At 53.7% G+C, this 17,151-nt stretch overlaps 1 protein-coding gene across 2 annotated transcripts; it reads left to right on the top strand.

The window, feature by feature from the left end:
* The first annotated feature begins 1,584 nt into the window (after positions 1-1,584).
* On the top strand, positions 1,585-16,950 carry KLHDC8A (kelch domain containing 8A). Of its 2 annotated transcripts, none has more exons than XM_062595024.1 (7): positions 1,585-1,661; positions 8,560-8,626; positions 8,830-9,264; positions 12,129-12,293; positions 13,524-13,739; positions 14,412-14,513; positions 14,742-16,950. In XM_062595024.1, the coding sequence occupies exons 3-7, from the start codon at positions 8,889-8,891 to the stop codon at positions 14,933-14,935; spliced, it is 1,053 nt and encodes a 350-aa protein (XP_062451008.1). In that variant the 5' UTR covers positions 1,585-1,661; positions 8,560-8,626; positions 8,830-8,888; the 3' UTR covers positions 14,936-16,950. The 2 variants fall into 2 exon arrangements, with proteins under 2 accessions (XP_062451008.1, XP_062451007.1); XM_062595023.1 differs by lacking the exon at positions 1,585-1,661 and adding an exon at positions 2,266-2,368.
* Positions 16,951-17,151: the final 201 nt, after the last annotated feature.

Here is a 17,151-nt window from a genome sequence, read left to right as displayed (position 1 = left end):
ATAAACAGAAGAGGCCTGTTAGTCTTTGCTCCTGAAAGTGTGTGGTCTGTCTGGATGACAGGGATCTTTCTTCTTCCCCCAAACAGAAGGCTTTTATTATTATTATTATTATTATTATTTTAATACCGAAATGCGAACTTTAGTTTCCATTTGCCCATTCTATTGATCTGATTTCAATCCAAGGCTGAAGGTGGGCAGTGGGCTCACCTCTTGGTGCCTCATTCAGAGGGTTGCCCGCTGCAGGGCTCTGGCTGCTAACGGGGCTGGGGCTGCTCTGAGTCAACGCCCAGTCCATCGTGGGGAAGGACTGGAGCTGCCGTCCCTGCAGCTGGCCAGCAGCTCCTTTAACTGGCCTGTCCTCAGCTGCTTGGCTTTGCTTGGGACCTCTCCTTTCTTTCCCTGTGGCTCTGTTCCCCCTGTAAATCTGACCTCTCTGCTGTCAGGTCTTCTGTGGTTTGAGAAGACCTTTTGCGATGGTTTTTCACCTCTGTGCTTGTAAGCAAGGATCTTGCAGACTTGCTGGAGCCCTGGGTTTAGAGCTATCTGGACTGATCTGTAAGCAGTCTGGTAAATAATAACTTACAAATACTAAGTGTCTAATAACACCAGACTGCTAATAGCCCCCGTTAAAATCCACTTTGGGGTCTTTTTAGATATCTTAAGAGGTAAATGCCTCTATAATGAACATTTTAGTGTTAGATTGGCCCTGTGCTTGAGGTTTTTATTTAAATGCAAATTGAATCCTCCCACTGGAAAGCTAACAGGAGATTAAAATAGCTGGTAGGGGACGAGAATTTGCTTTTATGTAGAGTCATTGACTCAACTTCTTGTTGAGTTCCTCATTTTTCTTATTTTATGGCTAGAGCTGCTTGAAAATAATTTCCTGTCTAGACCAGCATCAGCTATCAGCAAGAGTAAACCTTGTCTGGATCACTACAGGGCTGAACTTATGGTCAATGCCTGGGGGCCTTTCACAAGCCAGCGCTGAGCTTGTGACCCCTCCTCAGGCCAGCTCTGGAGACCATCACCCTCCCCAGGCTGGTCCGTGCTGCTGGGAGCTGGCGACCAGATGAGTGAGTCCCTCTGCGATGGAAGAACCTGGTGCTCTCGGCTCCGGAAGCTGCAGGTTCAAACGCTGCCGGCTGCTTGAGCGTGGTGGCCGTTGGGTGCTCTGAGCACCACGCCTGGTCGCAGCCCTGTTCAGTGGGGAAAGCTGTATGAGCACGACATGCAGCAGCAGCAAAAACCCCTGAGCGTTGTGGATTTTTGGAGTTAAGGGAGTATCCTGAAGGCTTAGAAATATCTGCTGGGTTGAAGTGCAGATTCAGCTCTGGGAAGGAGCTTTGGAACTTGATGGAAGATGTGTTTAAAGGATCTTTCTTTTTCGGTCTCCTGCTCAGAAATGATTTTTCCAGATTCTAAGTTATCCCACGTCACCTTTACGAGAAGAATTGAGAGGCGGGTCAGGGAGGCATAAGCCCGGAAGGACCAAGAGGCAGGGAAACATCTGCTCCTGCGAAGGCTACGATGGCTGCGATACGGCTGTGGCCCAAGGTGGTCCTAATGCCACGTCCGAGGCTTCAGAAGAAGCAATTTTCTTGTAGCTCTCTCGGGTCGGGGCTGCGGAGAGCAAAACCGTTCCTGCTGGACCCTCCGTGCAGGTGCGTGGTGGGCGCGTGGCTGCCCCACGGCGCTGCGGGCACCGCCGGGCAGCCCGCCGGCCGGCGTCCCCGCGCTCGGCCCCCGGGAACGCCGGCGTCGCGGGAGGCTCTCTGCGTCCTCTTGGAAGCTGCTCCTGCTTTTCAGCTCCTGCTCCTCTATTTTTGTCTCTCTTTCTCTCTCTCCCTTTTTCTGCTAGTTCTGGTTTTGCAGGGGAGGGAGGGAGAGCGCTGGTGCAGAGCGTCCTGTGCGAGCGTGGGGAGCCATAAAAGGCTCCAGCACGGGTCTGGCAGTCCCGTGCACGCACGCGCACCCCTCCGGCTCCGGGCGCCGCGCAGGAAGCGCTCGCCGCGGCGGACGGGAGCGCTCTCGCTCTAACCGCCCTGCGTCCCCTGTAGGGAGCGGGGATTAGGGCTGCCGGATTTATGCTGGTTTTTTTTTTTTTATTTATTTCTCTGTGCGCCGAGCCCTTCGCCTCCCTCCCACGCACCCCTCCCACCCCGGGCTGCTCCCGGCTGCCGCTCGCTTCCCTCCTCGCGAGGGCTGCAGCCTCCCGGGAGCCGGAGCCGGAGCGTTGCAGCCTCCAGGGAGCCGGAGCCGGAGCGTTGCAGCCTCCAGGGAGCCGGAGCCGGAGCGTGCGGGCGCCTGGCGGGGGCGGCCGGCCTCCCCCCGCCGTCCGAGCCGCAGAGCCGGCGGCCGCCGGGCAGCGGTAAGCAGGGGGCAGAGGCAGGGGAGGCGTCGCGGGGGGCGCGCGCTTGCGCCGAGCGCGGGGCCAGCTCTGATGTGCAGCCGGGCACAAAGCCGAGCTCAGGTTCAAAAAGAAAAAGTGGGTCGAGGAGGCTTTTTTTTCTTTCTTTCTTTCTTTTTTTTTTTCTTTCTTTTTTTTTTTTTTTTTTGCAGTGCTATTGCTCGACCCCAAATCAAACGTTTTCCGCCTCCTTCGCGGCTCGGCCTCGGGGGCCGGACGGGGTGCCGGCTGCGAGCGCGCCAGCCGCGAGTCTGGCCCAAGCTCTTTGCATTCCCGCCGGAGGCATGTGGCCTAAATACGGAGTAACGGGAGCTTTGCGAACGCGATCGGTGGGACTGCCGGGCTCGCGTGCGGCTGAGCCGTGCCCGAGGGAGGCTGGGCGGTCGCCGAGGGCGATGCCGGGCTGGGAAGGGGCAGTGCTCCTTCCTGCGGGTGGGTTATTTTCTTTTCTCTTGATAAAATCGTACCTCTGTCTCTCCCAAGACAAGCTGCAGCGTGAATAAATCCTACCTTGCTCCGCTGGCCCTGCAGCGCGCCCAGGGACAAGGCGAGTCTGCTCTTCGTCCCTGCGCCAGCAAGCGCCGAAAACGGACGCGTCTCCTCTTGCCGTCCCGTAGCACGCCGCAGCCTGCTCCCGGCGCCCTGCCGCCTCTCGGCCGCTTTGCTGTCAGCCGCGGAGCGTTTCCTCCCGCGGCCTCCCTGCCTGCCTCCCGCCAGCGGCGTCGGGAAATCGCGTTTGGCACGAGGAGGCGGAAAACGCTCTCCGGGGGCTTGGAAACGGGGGAAGGGCAAAGCCGGGGAGGAGGGCGAGCCGCTCGCGTTCGGACGGCGCCCGCCGGCGCGGAGGGTGGTTACGCCGCGGCACCTACGCGCTTCTAAGAGCGAAAGCAGCTCGCGTCGGCCAGCGACTCAGGCTGAGGTTTACGTGCTGCACCCGCATCTGAAACTTCTTAGGATGTGGCAAGTGTTTGAGGTACTGCGTAACTAACTTTCAGGGCCGGTGAGAACAGCATAAAGATAATTATCGTGGTGTTTTCCCTCCTCTTCTGTTCCTGTCTCGTTTTTCATCGCTCCATAAAATCCCTGATCCTAGCCGGTGTGTGATGCTTCTGGGATTCAAGGCAGCTCCAGCTGCAGGTAGTTCGTTTTTGCCTTAGTTTTTGAGGAGAGGAGATGCCCCTGGACAGAGCTCTTCGGTGTTCACCTCTCGCGGTCTCGGTCTCTGTCCCTCGGAGCAGGTGAGAGGTGGTTTGTGCTCTCAGGTACCACGGAGAACGGAAGACCCGCTCCACAAGGGCCCGACTCACCCTTCTGTGGGCTTGTTCCTGCCCCAGGCTGGTCTGTGGGTCCCTGTGCCTGGAGCAGCGCCAGGAGAGCCCCGGAGCGTTGCTGTAGCCGGGATGTGCATCTGGCAGATAGTCGGGAAGAAGCATGTAGGGGAGACCTGGGCTGTGTCTGACACCCCTGTGCTGGCGCTGGGTGAAGCTTCTGGCATTTCCACCAGCCTCTCGTTCTGCTCCGTATTATTCCTCCTGTTCTGCTCCTGGCCTCGTACCATAACTATTCCTTGGGACAGAAGCAGGTTCCCAGCACTGAATCATCTCCTCCTAGCCGTCTTCCTTGCAGTCTGTGCTGTGTCATCTCTCCCTGCTCTTTATTTAATAAAGTGCTCGTAGCCAAGAGAGCTGAAACGAAGCTGCCCACTGCTGCGCGGTGCTCAGGAGTGGGAGCTGGTGCCTCTTCAGTGCTCGCGTGCTATTCTCAGCCTGTTGTTGCCCCTGTTTCTACATCTTCTGTGACACCAGTCCTCAGTACATGGAGAATAATTATTGCTCTGGCTGTTGATACTGGCTGGGCGCTGTGTTATCTTCAGCGAGCTTTGCAGCCCCTCTGTCACGTTGTCTGGCACGCTGCAGGACTGCCTGGTGCTTACTGTGGCACAACCTCTGGGTGAGTACCAGAGTGCGCGCTCAAAAGGGGTGGTTTCCCTAATAGGTTTCCCTGTCAGGCTGTCTGCATTCCTATTTTAACCCGCTCCTGGTGACGGCAGATCTAATAAAGTAAATTTAGGGTCACCCTATTGAAGTCAGCGAAGTGCAGCGTCAGCTGTGAACAGCTTGTGTGAAGTTAAAATGAGAAACAGAGGAGAAACACGGTCACCTGGATGTTCATGGTGTCCCCGAAATGAGCAGTGCTCAAGGGCTGGTGAGCACCGCAGTATGAGCTCTGGGAGGCTCAGGAGTGATCTGTTTCTGGGGCTGTGGAAGTGCTGGAGATTTTTCAGAGCCAGTAGGACACACATCTTTTTGGATGAATTTATAGAGAGTTGCGTTTGCCTTGGGGCTGGGGTAAGGCTTAGATGTCTCTTGCCACTTCTTCTATGTGCTCTACATGATCCATTGACTTCCTCCAAGGAGGAAGTGTGTGTGTGCATGTATGTTTGGCAGTGGGGTGTGTACAGTGATGTCTTAGACTGAGTTTCCTCAGCATGGACATCAAGCTAGAAGATTTGGGTGTATCTCAGTGGCTTTTCACTATCTGGGCCTTTTTGCCTTTTCTTCGCTTTGGAGGGCTGTAAATGCGATCAGCTCACTCTCTGGTCGTGTAATAGCATTACAGTGCAATGTTTAGATAGCAGCTGACACAAGCTAGTATATAAGCCAAAAAAAGAAAAAACCTTTTTGAATAAAGGTAGGAGACTTCAACTGTCTAGGCTTTGTGCTGGTGCTCTGTAGCTCTGGGAATTTCAGGAGCTCAGAGCCAAAAGCTTCTAAATCCTGGAGGAAGGCAATGTGGGAAGGAAAGCAAAGGCGGCCGACCACGCTCGGCGGCCCCTGGTACTGGCATGAGATCTTTCTCTCTGGTCAGGTGGTCTGTCACTAATATGTGCTGAGATAGCTTCTCTTTCACAAATCACAGATCACTCTCAGTAATATGTCACCACACCCCGAGCTCTTCAAAATCTGAGCCTGATGTAACCTGAGGGGTGAGGAAACACCTCTTCCTTAGCGAGAGCATCTGAATGTTAGAGCATGGGGGGGCTCCAAGCAGGGTGGAGGGTCCCCTCCTGCGTCTGGCCCATGTCCTCTGTCTGTGTGGGTGCGGTGGGGCTCTCCCTGCCCGGCCAAGCTCCCCTCCGTGCTGTCACCCGGCGAGCCCTGCCCGGCGCCCGGAGGAGCGGGGCTGCCATCCCGCTGGCAGCGCTTTTGGAGCGGTGGCTTCCGGGCTGCAAGGGCTGCGCAGCTCTGGCGTGGGCTCCGCGCGATGCCTGCGGTCTCCTCTGACAGGAAAGCAATTACTGCTTGTTTTTATTTTAGTGCAGCCATTTAAGGGATACTTCCAATTTGTTTGGTATAACGAGGTGATAATTCCACTTGCCTGGGAGGTGAATGTGGCTGCAGAGCACCGGGGTGTTGGTCAGCACATTTTGACAACTCCCAGTCTTAAAGCACAGCTTTGGTATTGCCTTCTAGTGAAAAGTCAAGTAATCCTGGAGAGACCAAAAGAAAGGATGTTGGCACAGTGCTTCGGACTGACCTTGACTTTCTTTTAAGTGCATTGCAAGGAAAAACAGCAGTTTTTTCTAATGCCAAGGCAGCTGAATTGAGAGAGGGTTTGTGTTACTGCTGAACACAGTGGTTCTCGGGATCCTTTGGCTCCAGTTGTCCAGGACCACAGCTGTAGTGAATTTGCAGGTCTTTGCTCTGCGTGTTCTCATGAAGGAGCTGCCCAGCACTTGACAGAAATATTCTCACCCCGCTTGAAAAGCTTTGAATCATGCTCATTGATTTTTGTGTGCTGATATATTCAGAGAGAATTTGCAGCCAATGACTTACTAAAAAAACCCAAGGAATTAGGGAATAGCCAAAGCTCAAGCATAATGATAGCAGATAAACTGGCACCAGCAGTGAGGTTCTGCTGTTGTCAGATATTTGAGAAATATTGATTGTATCATTCCAGGACTGCACTTTACAGCTGAAGAAACTGAGGCAGAGGAGAGGGAAGTGAGGTACAGAGGCCAGAAAGCAAATCTGTCATAATCCTGGAAACAGGCGCTGGCTCTGCTTTTCTAATTTACAGGCTCATGCTGAATTTGTCTGAGATGAATGCATGAAAATTCACCCAGAGAGAAAATTAACTATTCATGAAAGCACTGGTCCAAAGCTTCTGAACTGCCAGGGCAAAAATCCCTGAGCTGATCTGGCTGTGGGCGGTGATGCACGTCGGCCAGCAAGGTGCCAAGGAGAGCGGAGCACAGCAGCTAGCGATCTCCTCTGCTCTTTGGCCCTGTTCCTTGAGCTGCCGTGAAGGTGTGGAGCGCGGTTTGACTTGCTGCTGCTCTATGTTGTTGGTGTGGGTTTGTTTGCGCTGTGCCAGGTGACATGCGCATGTGCACATGTTGCGTCCTGCTGCTGCAGGTTTACAGTCAAAGGAGTGTTTATGGCTTTATTAATCATATTCTTTCTGCAATAAGTAATGTTTAGCTGGCTGTTGAAATTTATTTGGGAGAATAAGTTAAAATAGACAGAATTTCCTCGATCAGTGCTGTTTAGACTGACTGGATTTTAGGCCAACTCTGACTGACGTAAAGTGATTTTGATGGATCTCAGTGCAGTTGTCTAAGGCCTCTTTCACTGATGCCCTGCCCTTTCCACTAGTGCTCTGCGCTTTCAGAGAATAAACTGGGGACTAACCCGACCAAGGAGACTGCTCTCACCTTCAGATGGTCCTTTCAGGCTACTCCCCAAGGCAGAGTAGGAGACGAGTTTGTGGTGACAGCAGTGTTATACTTCTCTGGGATAAAGGAGGGTAAATGCCCTGGTCCTGCCTTTCTCCCTGCACAGTGGGCATGACTGTTTAGGAGGGATGTGTGGCCTCCCCAGTGAGCTCCACACGGGCCGGGTCAGGAGATATCAGGAGTGGTGAGTGGCTGTTGGTGGCTATTGCTAGGCTGCAGTCTTCTGCCCTTGCTGCCAGAGGGTTTGGTGATGGGGAGATCTGGCAGGATGGGGTCAAGTGACTGCTCTCTGCCTGCTTGGTTGGGGAAGGCTAGTCCATGCCATCCCTTGAAACAGGCCTGGGAGAAGGTGTGCGGCCAGGGCGGTGGGTTGCTGCGGGCGCGCGGGGCTCTGATGTGCAGCCAGCAGTGCAGGGAGGGAGTCTGGGGTGCAATGCTTTGGGGAAAGGCTGCTCAGCTGGGCAGCTCTGCTGGGGCTAAGGCATCTGCTCTCCTCTTCTCCCTGTTGTTCCCAGATCTCTGCATGCCCTCGGGCCAGTTCCTTCCCCTCCCTGCCTTGCTTTTTGCAGTGGCAGTTGTGGTACCTGCTAGAAGGAGGTTTGTGCTCAGGAAAGCACAGTAAAAAACAAGCATTAAAATGTCAGAGGAAGGGGAGGGGACGATTCTTGCCCAGGTAAATGCTCAGCCAGGAGCGCCTGCTCTTTGTTTTAGCAAAAGCTCCCTCTGCCCTGCAGTCCCCTCTCCAGATGTGTGTGCAGGTGGCACATGCTTGGAGCGGCTGCTGTAAGGGAAAAGATAAATCTTACTTTGCTTTAGGGGCTACGGTTAAACACCCCCAGTTACATAGCGAAGGTGGAGACGTTCTCTGCACCGTGCACCTTACCCCACCACGCTGGGCGAGTGAGCGGGCCGCTGCCTTTGTTCCCTTCTCTCTGCCCTCTCTCTGCCTTCCTGCACTAACCTCATCTGCATGCTTAACAGCAGTTCGGAGAGAGAAGCGAAAATGATCCCGGGTTTCCGGCAGGAGCTTGTGTCTCTCTCCTGGTGGGCTGCCCTTGGGATCCCCTGCAGATCTGCTGTCAAGCAGTGTGGCACAGCCAGAGCTGTGGTTGCAGGGCTGAGGGGCGAGTGGTTGCTTTTCCCTTTCCTAGCTGGGTTTGTTGGATCAGGTTCCCCCCGGGGCATGCACGAAAATGTAAACAAGGGTCAGGAGGAATAATCAGATCAGAGACGGAGGAAGCAAGGAAAAGTTCCTAAGCAGGCAGGAAACAAGAGCTGGAGAAGCGAGCAGGCAGCTTGCAGCCTCCTCAGTTTGAATGTCGCTTGGGGGTGGGGATGCTCAGGAAATGCGGTAACAAACCGACTCCAACCTTTCTTGCCTTTTTTCCTCCCTTTTGTTATGTTTTATTTTTAGGATCCGTCTCTGTGAGAGCTTCTAAGGCAGATCTGGAACTGCAGGATTAATGGAGACGCAATGAAAGGTACCAATCCCTGCTGCTCTGCGTTGGGGGGTGGCAGACGGGGCTTGCGACTGCTGGGGGCTGCCTGGTTGTAGATGCATTGATCACTGAAGGTTCGCTGTGCTCCTGGCGGCCGGGAGCCCTGGCAGGGGGAGGATGGGCTTCGTACTTCATGTTTCTTGGTTTTCCCCCGGTGACTGATACTCCTCTGCTCTGCTTTGCAGCCTAGTCAGCCTGCTTCCTGGGGACAGGGGACCGATGCTGCCTTGCCCCATGAGCTACGATGGAGTTAGCTAATACCAAAGACTTCCAGTGGAAAACCCTCGCTCCCCTCCCAAGCTGCAGGGTCTACTCGACCCTGGTGGAAGCTGGCGGCCAGGTGTTTGCCATCGGGGGCTGCGATGACAACGGCATCCCCATGGACTGCTTCGAGGTCTACTCACCTGAGGCCAACCAGTGGAACTCGCTCCCTCCCATGCCCACAGCCCGGGCTGGAGTGGCTGTGGCCACCTTGGGCAAGCGAATCATGGTGATAGGAGGGGTCGGAGTGAATCAGATGCCGCTGAAGATAGTGGAGATGTACAACATAGATGAGGGCAAGTGGAAGAAGAGGAACTCGCTGAGAGAAGCAGCCATGGGCATCTCAGTGACAGCAAAAGGCAAGGAAAACTCAATTCCTACTATGCGCTTTTAGGCCTGTGGGAGTTGCCTTTGGGGGAGATAGTCAGGGAGGGTTGGGTACTGCCTGATACACAAGCAGAGCAGCTTTCTAAGCAATGCTATCTTAATCTAAGGCAAGGTCAGTCTTCTCCAAAACTTTTCCAGTGCTTGTACAAGGTGAGCCCTATGTCTCTGTCACAATCCGCCTACTAAAGAAAGACTCTTCTCTGAGGCTGCTGAAAGTAAATAAACTCAGAGGCTTGTTCTGAAACTTCAGCCTTTGAACCATATGGACAGTGGCTGTGCTGGTATGTGGGTGTATTTCACAGACCCAAGCTCCAGGGTCTGCAGTCAGGCTTCTCCAAGGTCTTGTAGCCCATTCAGGTCTAGTTCTGCCAGAGTCCCATGCTGAGGAGAAAAGGAAGGATGAATAGATATTTGGAGCAATTCTTGATCTTTTTCCGGAATGACCAATAGTTTTATTTACTGGAGAACAGAACTAACTCCTTATAACGGTTTTGCCCAGACAGATTTCCAGATGGCTCTACCTGGCTCCTGCTGATTGCTCATATCTGCTTGCTGTCAATGAGTGTAATGAGTGCCAGGTACTTCTGGAAAACAGGCTACTCCTCTGCAAATGAGTGAGTGAGGAGGCAGGTTAGAGTGAGCAGGTGGAGACAATTGAAGCAGCTTTCCTCAAAGGTCTGTGAATAGGGGAAGGAAGAGCTGAGAAAGGAAACTTCTTCCAAAGGAAGAAGGCTTCGTCTGCTTGAGACTCACCAGTGGGGTTTTTCTTGTACACTGGAACTGCTGGAAAAATAGGAATATTGAAGCTGGCTGGTGTAGCTTAGCTGAGCGTACCCCTGGCTGAGCTATGGTGCCGAAGAGAGGTGACAGTCTTGGAACCAAAGAACAGTTTTGGTTGGGAGGGACCTCTGGAGGGCTCTGGTCCAAGCCCAAGACCAGGCAGAAGAGATCTGGCTTCATAGTTGTGGGCTTAAATCCTTATATAAGAAAGGGAAGTGCCTGCTCTTGTGGAGAACTCCTGCATAGCTCCTCTACGTAAAGCGCTGCCTTAACTGGATGTTGTTAAATGCCTGCAAGGCTCTGCCTTATCTCTCCATCTTAATTTCTAAGCAGAGATGTGGAGCATTGATTTCCTTTAGCATATTCTGCTATGCTTTGAAGCGCCCTCGGGCTGGGAGGTGTTCTGCACAGCACGCCGGAGGTCAGCCAGCTTCCTGCGGTGCCTGGGATTATGAATCTAATCTCCAGGCAGCTTCTTTGAAAGCTGCTTGCTTTGTGTGCTTAAGTGGGTTTAAAAGCTACTGTCAAGGAATGTTTAAAAATAATGTTTACCATCTTGGAGATGATTTTCTCTCTGAATATAATCTTGCCTACCGACAGATAGGGTAGAGGTCAGTGTGGTGCAACAGGGCAGGAACAGAAATAGCTGCCCAAATCCTTGAAGAATGCAGCTGTAGTCTGCTCTTCCAGCTGCCTTGTTGTAGGTCTGTGGGCAAGGATGCTGTCAGTGGGCTCCTGACTCTTGTGTCTAGAGGGAAGTGCTTGTTGAAGGAGATAACGCTGGGTGCTGGGATTGAAAAGGATTTATTTTGGAGAGCAAGGTTTATTGTTAGCTAAAGATGGGTAGAACTGATATGGAATCAGTGAGGAACAAATAGCTTCAGTGCTTTTGTGCCCCTCTTGGCTCTGACTCTCGCAGTGTGGGTCACCAAGCTGCCATCCTGTGCCAGGTCTGAGTGGGGCTGAGCTCCCTCCTTCCATGGGAAGAGCTCCATCATCCCCCGTCACTGACGTGCACCAGCTGTCCTGTGAGCTCAGCTCCCTGTGAGGACAGTCACCAGGGCCACTGCTGCTGCCCCCCTTGCTGCATGCCGTGCCCCCCGCCTGCTGTGGTGCCATCGTGGCGGCCAGGTCCTGCTGCATGGTGGGGGCATGCAGAGGAGAATTGGCTCTCCTTGGTGGAGTCCCAGCCTGTGATGGTGGTGGGGCAGATGAGGCCAAGGAGGGCAGCTTCAGGGTGAGGAGAGCATCAGCAGAGCTGCAAGAGGTCTGGTACTTTCTGCTCCCAGCACACAGGTGCTCCTGGCACCTTTTCCCTGTCAGACCTTGTGAGCTGGGCTCAAAGGCCCTGTGGGCCTGGTGGATCATCAGGAGCAGCTCTGAGGGACATGAGGGCATTATTTGCAGTGACCTTATTTTGGTGGCTTGGGATGAATCCTGGTGGCCCAGACAGGGTGGCAAAGGCAAGCTTGATGCCATGCAGACCACCCCTTTGCTGGAAGCTGCTTTTCCAGCGGAGAGCATGAAGGTGCTGTAATTGCTGCAGTGCTGTAAATATCTCTCTATCTGGGTGTGCTGAGCAAATGAAGAAAGGGAGAAATTACTTCAGTTACCAAAGGGAGGGGAACGTGACTGGCATGTTAACCTCTTCCTTGTCCTGCTCAAAGCTTTGGGAGTGAATATCCCTGTGCCCCAGCAAGGGCCATCACCGAGGCTGGAGAGAGGGGCTCCCAGCTTCCCTGCGCATCAAAGCAGTTGCATGAAGCCTGAAGGCATCACTTCTCTGTTTGGATCTGATGCCCCCCTCCCTTTTGAAGCCATAGCTGGTTGATGTAAAACCATGTTCTGGAGCAGTGCTCTGTGCTAAAGGAGGGGATCTGGCAGCTGATGGGTAGGTCCTGGCAGCGGTCGAGAATCTCCAGGACATGTTAGCATGCAGCGACTCAGATGGAAGTGGATGGTTCTGGCCCACCGCACGTGGTGGGATTTTTGCACATGACTGTGTTTCTGATGCCCTCCCTTAAGTGTGTTCTCTTTGCTTCTTGGCCCTGTCCAGACTACAGAGTCTATGCAGCTGGTGGGATGGGATCTGACCTGCGGCCACACAATTACCTGCAGCATTACGATATGCTCAAGGACATCTGGGTGTCGCTGGCGGCAATGCCCACACCCAGGTACGCTGCCACATCCTTCCTGCGAGGCACCAAGATCTATGTGCTGGGTAAGAGGCAGTCCTACCTACCATCTCCTTCCTCCACTTTCAGGCAGTGGCTGCTTTGATCTCATGCCTCTATGAGCACTGAGAAGCCTTCCTAGAAGGGGTTTTGGGGAATGCTCCCCTCTATCCCCTGTCCTGCCTTCTCATGCGGTCTGAAATACCGAGCTTGCACTTGCAGCCATAGGTTTTGAGTGGGGCTAGCTTGGGCTTCAGATCTCCATTCAGAACTCCTTAGCAAGCATCTGCAAGAGCTTGTGCACCCTTAAATGCCTGGGAACTTGGAGATCATGTGGTTGTTCATGCCAGGGGAACAGCCTCCCTCACCCCAGAGCCATCCGCGGCTGCTGGCAGCCTGAAGCTACAGCTAGGTCTTGTCAGGTTGTCTGAGCTTGTGGTCCTGAGACTGTGATAGAAGCCCTTGACCTTGACTGAGAAGTAAAAATACTTCTATCTACCTTATGTCATGAAGGTACTGCACACCTACACCAAAGATCTGCTTTTTAACAGAGGAAAGACTTGTAGTTGTTGGGGAATGCTAGACAAGCATTTTGCAGGGAGCAATTTTCATTAGCTGCATCTTGTATGTGGGGAAACTGAGGCATAGAAATGCTGCTGTTAGCCCACGGCCAAATGGCACACCAGGAGCAAAGCTGCGATCAGAACCCAGGAGTCCTGAGCACCAGACAATGTTGGCTGTCTTTAGGGGGCTTCCACAGAAGATTCTTTGATCTATTTTGCATAATACAACATCTTTGGCGGTTGTAACAGCAGCTGTTTTGGCTCTTCGGCTCCCTCATGAACTCTTCTGCAGTGAGGCCTGGGCTACCATTGCTGGGTTGCACTGGTGCTGAACTTACCTGTTACCTGCATTGCAAAGGCTCTCTGAGTGCTGGTACCTACCCTGCTGTGAATTTGTCTTGATTAAACTGGTGCATTTTAAATACCTTCCTGCACTAGCTACCCACTGCTACTGGGATGGAGGGAAGTGGAGGGTGTGGTGCACTAAAAGAAACTTTTAATGGCATGAAATGGAAATTACAAAAGGAGAATGAGGGTGACAAGCTACCTGGCTCTGCAGGGCCTGATCACAGAAGATAATTTGAAACCTAAGGGCATCTTATCAGGTGGCAGCTCTATTGCTCTCAGCTTACCCCAGGAGGCTGCTTTGTTTTTTGTTGCCATTGATTTGTTTGAGCCGAACCAACCCTGTTCTTTCCATCACCTCTATCCCAGGTGGAAGGCAGTCCAAGTACGCAATCAATGCCTTTGAGGTCTTTGACACAGAGACCAGATCATGGACCAAGTTTCCCAACATCCCCAACAAAAGGGCCTTCTCCAGCTTTGTGCCCACAGAAGACAAACTCTTCAGTCTTGGGGGCCTGCGGCAGGGCCGGCTCTACCGGCAGCCCAAGTTCATGAGGACTGTGGATGTGTTTGACATTGAACAAGGTGGGGGCTATCGTGGTTCTTTCCTTTCCTGATGGAATGGACGGGTGGTGTTCAAGGTCCAGGGTGGCCTTGTGGGGTGTATGGGTGTGGGTGCTTCAGGGCTAAGAAGCTTTGCTGTACTTGCAGAGCAGCCAGCTCTCACTTGCTGAGTCCTGTGGTTGCTGGTGCATTGAGCCCAGCCTAGAAGAAGGCCTACAGTCAAGGAAAGTGAGGTGAGGCAGCAGGGTTCAACTGTTCTCTGCTGGATTTTTTGACAAGAAACTTGACTGCTCTCACAGGTTTTGGTATCCAGCAGAAAAACTGCGCTTCCACAAGCAAGTAGATGGCTGAGGCAGATGGTTTCCCAAGAGTCTGGATACTCCTCTAATGCCCATTCTCCAGTGTTTTCCATACCGGTGCAGCGCTTGCTGCCAGTACACCTGCTGGTGTTAAATGTAGGAGACTTCCTTGCAAGGGAGGAGCTTGCTGGGATTTTGGAGAGCAGCCCAGCCTCACCTGGGAAAGCAGAGCTCCCAAGCTTTCAGTTGTTTCTCTTTTTACTTTCAGGAATTAGACCCAAGATTGGGTTCAGGGGACTTAAACAGCCTAGAAAAACCAATGGGGACTTGCCCTGAACCCAGCACATCCCTGTGGCATGGTAACCACCCAGCAGTCTGTCCTTTCCCTCCTCAGGTGGCTGGATGAAGATGGAGCGCTCCTCCTACTTGAAGAAAAGGCGAGCAGACTTTGTGGCCGGCTACCTGAAAGGGAGAGTCATTGTGGCTGGGGGACTAGGTGAGGCACTGGAGACAGCGGTAACGCTTTAAAAGCACATGTGGGTTGGGTGGTGTTGCATAGTGGAGCAGAGCAGAGAGACCTCAGTCCTGCTGGCCCAAGGAAGCAGGAAAAAAGGATGCTGTAAGAGTGTGGGGCTAAGAATACAAATATTAGCTCAAAACAGGCAAGCAGGGGATGCTTGCAGGTGCTTCCTGGGTGATGCGGTGCCTCACTTTGTGCTTCCAGGAAACCAGCCAACTGTCCTGGAGTCTGTGGAGGCCTTCCACCCTGAGAAGAGCAAATGGGAGAGCCTGCCCCCCATGCCCACCCCACGCTGTGCCTGTTCCAGCATCGTGGTCAGGAACTGCCTGCTGACTGTCGGTGGGGTGAACCAGGGCCTGAGCAGCGCTGTGGAGGCTCTGTGTGTCTCTGATTCCTAGGTGGCTCCTGTGGAAGACCCTGCTGCATCAAGCAGCAGTGGAGGTGCTGCTGCTGGGCTGGCTCCTGGCAGTGCAGAGGCTGCGTGAGCACCGCCTGAGCTGCACTAGGAGCCTGGCAGCTCTCTGCTCTGCCTGCTGGTAGCTAAAAACCAGCCTTGCTCTGAAGCTGTGGCCAGCAGGAGCCTGTAGCCAGGGCAGTTGTTCCTCTCCCTCCTGCTGCAGGTCCAGCCCTACAGAGGGATGGTGGAAGGAGACAGCCCCCATGGAGCACTTTAGCCAGGGTCTCCTCCAATAGCCTTCAGAGCTCTACAGGGAAACCCAGATGAAGGAGCTGCTCACAGAGCTGGTACATCGTGTCTCACGTCAGCAGGAAGGACCCTGGAGCTCAGGGCATGGGCAAGCACCTCCATCCTACTGTCCTGACCCACTGTCAAATGACAAGGGTTCAGAAGTGCTAGGAGTATCCAGACGGGTCAATGGGTGTTCAGGGTGAGCTGAGGTGAGGTTGCCCTTTCCGAGCACCCTGTGATCTATGTGTGCTTCCTTGCACAGATGCCCTTGGCTTACAACAAGGGAAACTCTGAATCTACAGCCACGTTTTGGGGGGTAGGGTGGGGATCATGCTTTTGCCTTCATAGCAAGACTTTTGCTGCAAACCTGTAGCATTTGACTGTTGCTTTGCCAGGTGCTGGAGCAAGGGGCTGCCAGCGCAACCGGGAGGGATGAAAGCCTGCAGACAGTTTCAGTCGGAGCAAGACCTTGCTTTTAGTGCAGGACTAGCACAGAAACTGCCTTTGCTGGGTTTCATGCATGGATGGCCTCAACCTGTGATGCTCCAACTCAGTTCTTAGCCCTTTTAATTCTCTGCCCAGTCTTTGGATGAAGGAGCAAATATGAGCCCTGCCTCTGACTCTAGAGCTCTCTCATCCCCTGAGTCTGGGTGGTGGCTTTGGTTAAAGCTTTGCTTTGGCAGAGAAGGCAAAAGACCCTGGCCATCGCTTCCTCTTCGTTTGGTTTGCAGCTTCCTGAGCAGTTTGAGCTGAGGGCTGTCTGAACTATTGCTTACAGTTCTAGCTTGCAGCAGTTGCACCATTAACAACTGTCTTCAGAAGAGCTCTCGGCCAAGCCCTGTCTGTGCGAAGGGTGGCCTCAGGGCCATCTCTGTTGCAATTGTAGAGAAAGGGGGGACCTGGACTAAAAAGAGGGAGGGAGTCAACGTAGGCAGCTATGGCTGGGGTCAGTGTGATGTCCCTGTGTCAGCAAGCCTGACTGCCTCACTGCTGCAGCACTCTTCTTTCCTTCCCACTCGTCATGTGCTTATTTTGAAACAGTCCCTGACTTGAAGAGTGGGTTTTTTCCAGTGAAATTTCCTTTGTGCTGTGCAGAAGGAGGCAGAGGGATGGCTGGAGGAAAAAGGCTGTGTGGGGCCAAGCAAGTGCTGATAAAACCAGCTTGGGTCTCTTCCCAGGGCTCGCCGGGCGCCGCTGCGGAGCGCGGAGGACACCGTGCGGCTGCCGCGGCAATGGCAGGGGCTCCCCGGGGAAGCGGCCCGGGGGGCCAAGACTTGCTCTGTGCCGCTTCCCGGGGCACAGGCTCCGGTGGTGCTCGGCCCCGAGCGGCTGGAGATGGACGTGTTGCACCAGGCGGGCCGGCCAAGGCGCGCTGGAGCACGCGGCAGGACTTGCGCCCGCGTCCCACGAGATCCTCGCTCCTGCAGCAAGACCCCGGCCCGCGGCCGTTGTCCTCTGGGCCAGCCGCTGTCCCTCGCGTGGGTGGCCGGAGCTGTTCCTGCCCCTCGGTATTTGCTAGGGAGCAATGAAGCGAGTGGCTCCTTTTGAAGTGCAGCCCTGTCAGCTGCAAGTCCCGTCTGCCTCTGATCTCAGAGTGCTGTGCAGAGCAGATGAAAGCGGAAAGACACTGACTCCGCAGCTAACAACCTGCTCCCTAATTATTTACATCCCACCTGCTTGTCCCTGGCTAAGTATAATAGACATAACGGTGTCTGTCCCCATCTCCTGTCATGTCCCCATCTGGGATTCTGATGCATTAGTTGTTTAGGCACCGTGTTTTGGAAGGTTGTATAAGTGCAAAAATCCAACTGCAGCAAAGGAGCTTTGCACCTGGAGCAGGAACGCGGCCGTCTGGGCTGGAAGAGCACAGCGCCAGCTCAAACGGTCTTTTGACAAGCAGTTTGTCTCCTGATCTGTGACTTAGTT

Source organism: Rhea pennata, chromosome 25 (assembly GCF_028389875.1).
Source record: "Rhea pennata isolate bPtePen1 chromosome 25, bPtePen1.pri, whole genome shotgun sequence".
Lineage (NCBI taxonomy): Eukaryota > Metazoa > Chordata > Aves > Rheiformes > Rheidae > Rhea > Rhea pennata.
This window is presented reverse-complemented; position numbering and strand designations above follow the sequence as displayed.

What these genes read in the sequence shown, in the direction of transcription:
- KLHDC8A (XM_062595024.1), top strand. Translation starts at nt 8,889, where the DNA reads ATGGAGTTAGCTAATACCAAAGACTTCCAGTGGAAAACCCTCGCTCCC. An exon ending in CATCTCAGTGACAGCAAAAG is followed by an intron (nt 9,265 to 12,128) that starts GCAAGGAAAACT and finishes GGCCCTGTCCAG; the next exon opens with ACTACAGAGTCTATGCAGCT. An exon ending in TGTGTTTGACATTGAACAAG is followed by an intron (nt 13,740 to 14,411) that starts GTGGGGGCTATC and finishes TTCCCTCCTCAG; the next exon opens with GTGGCTGGATGAAGATGGAG.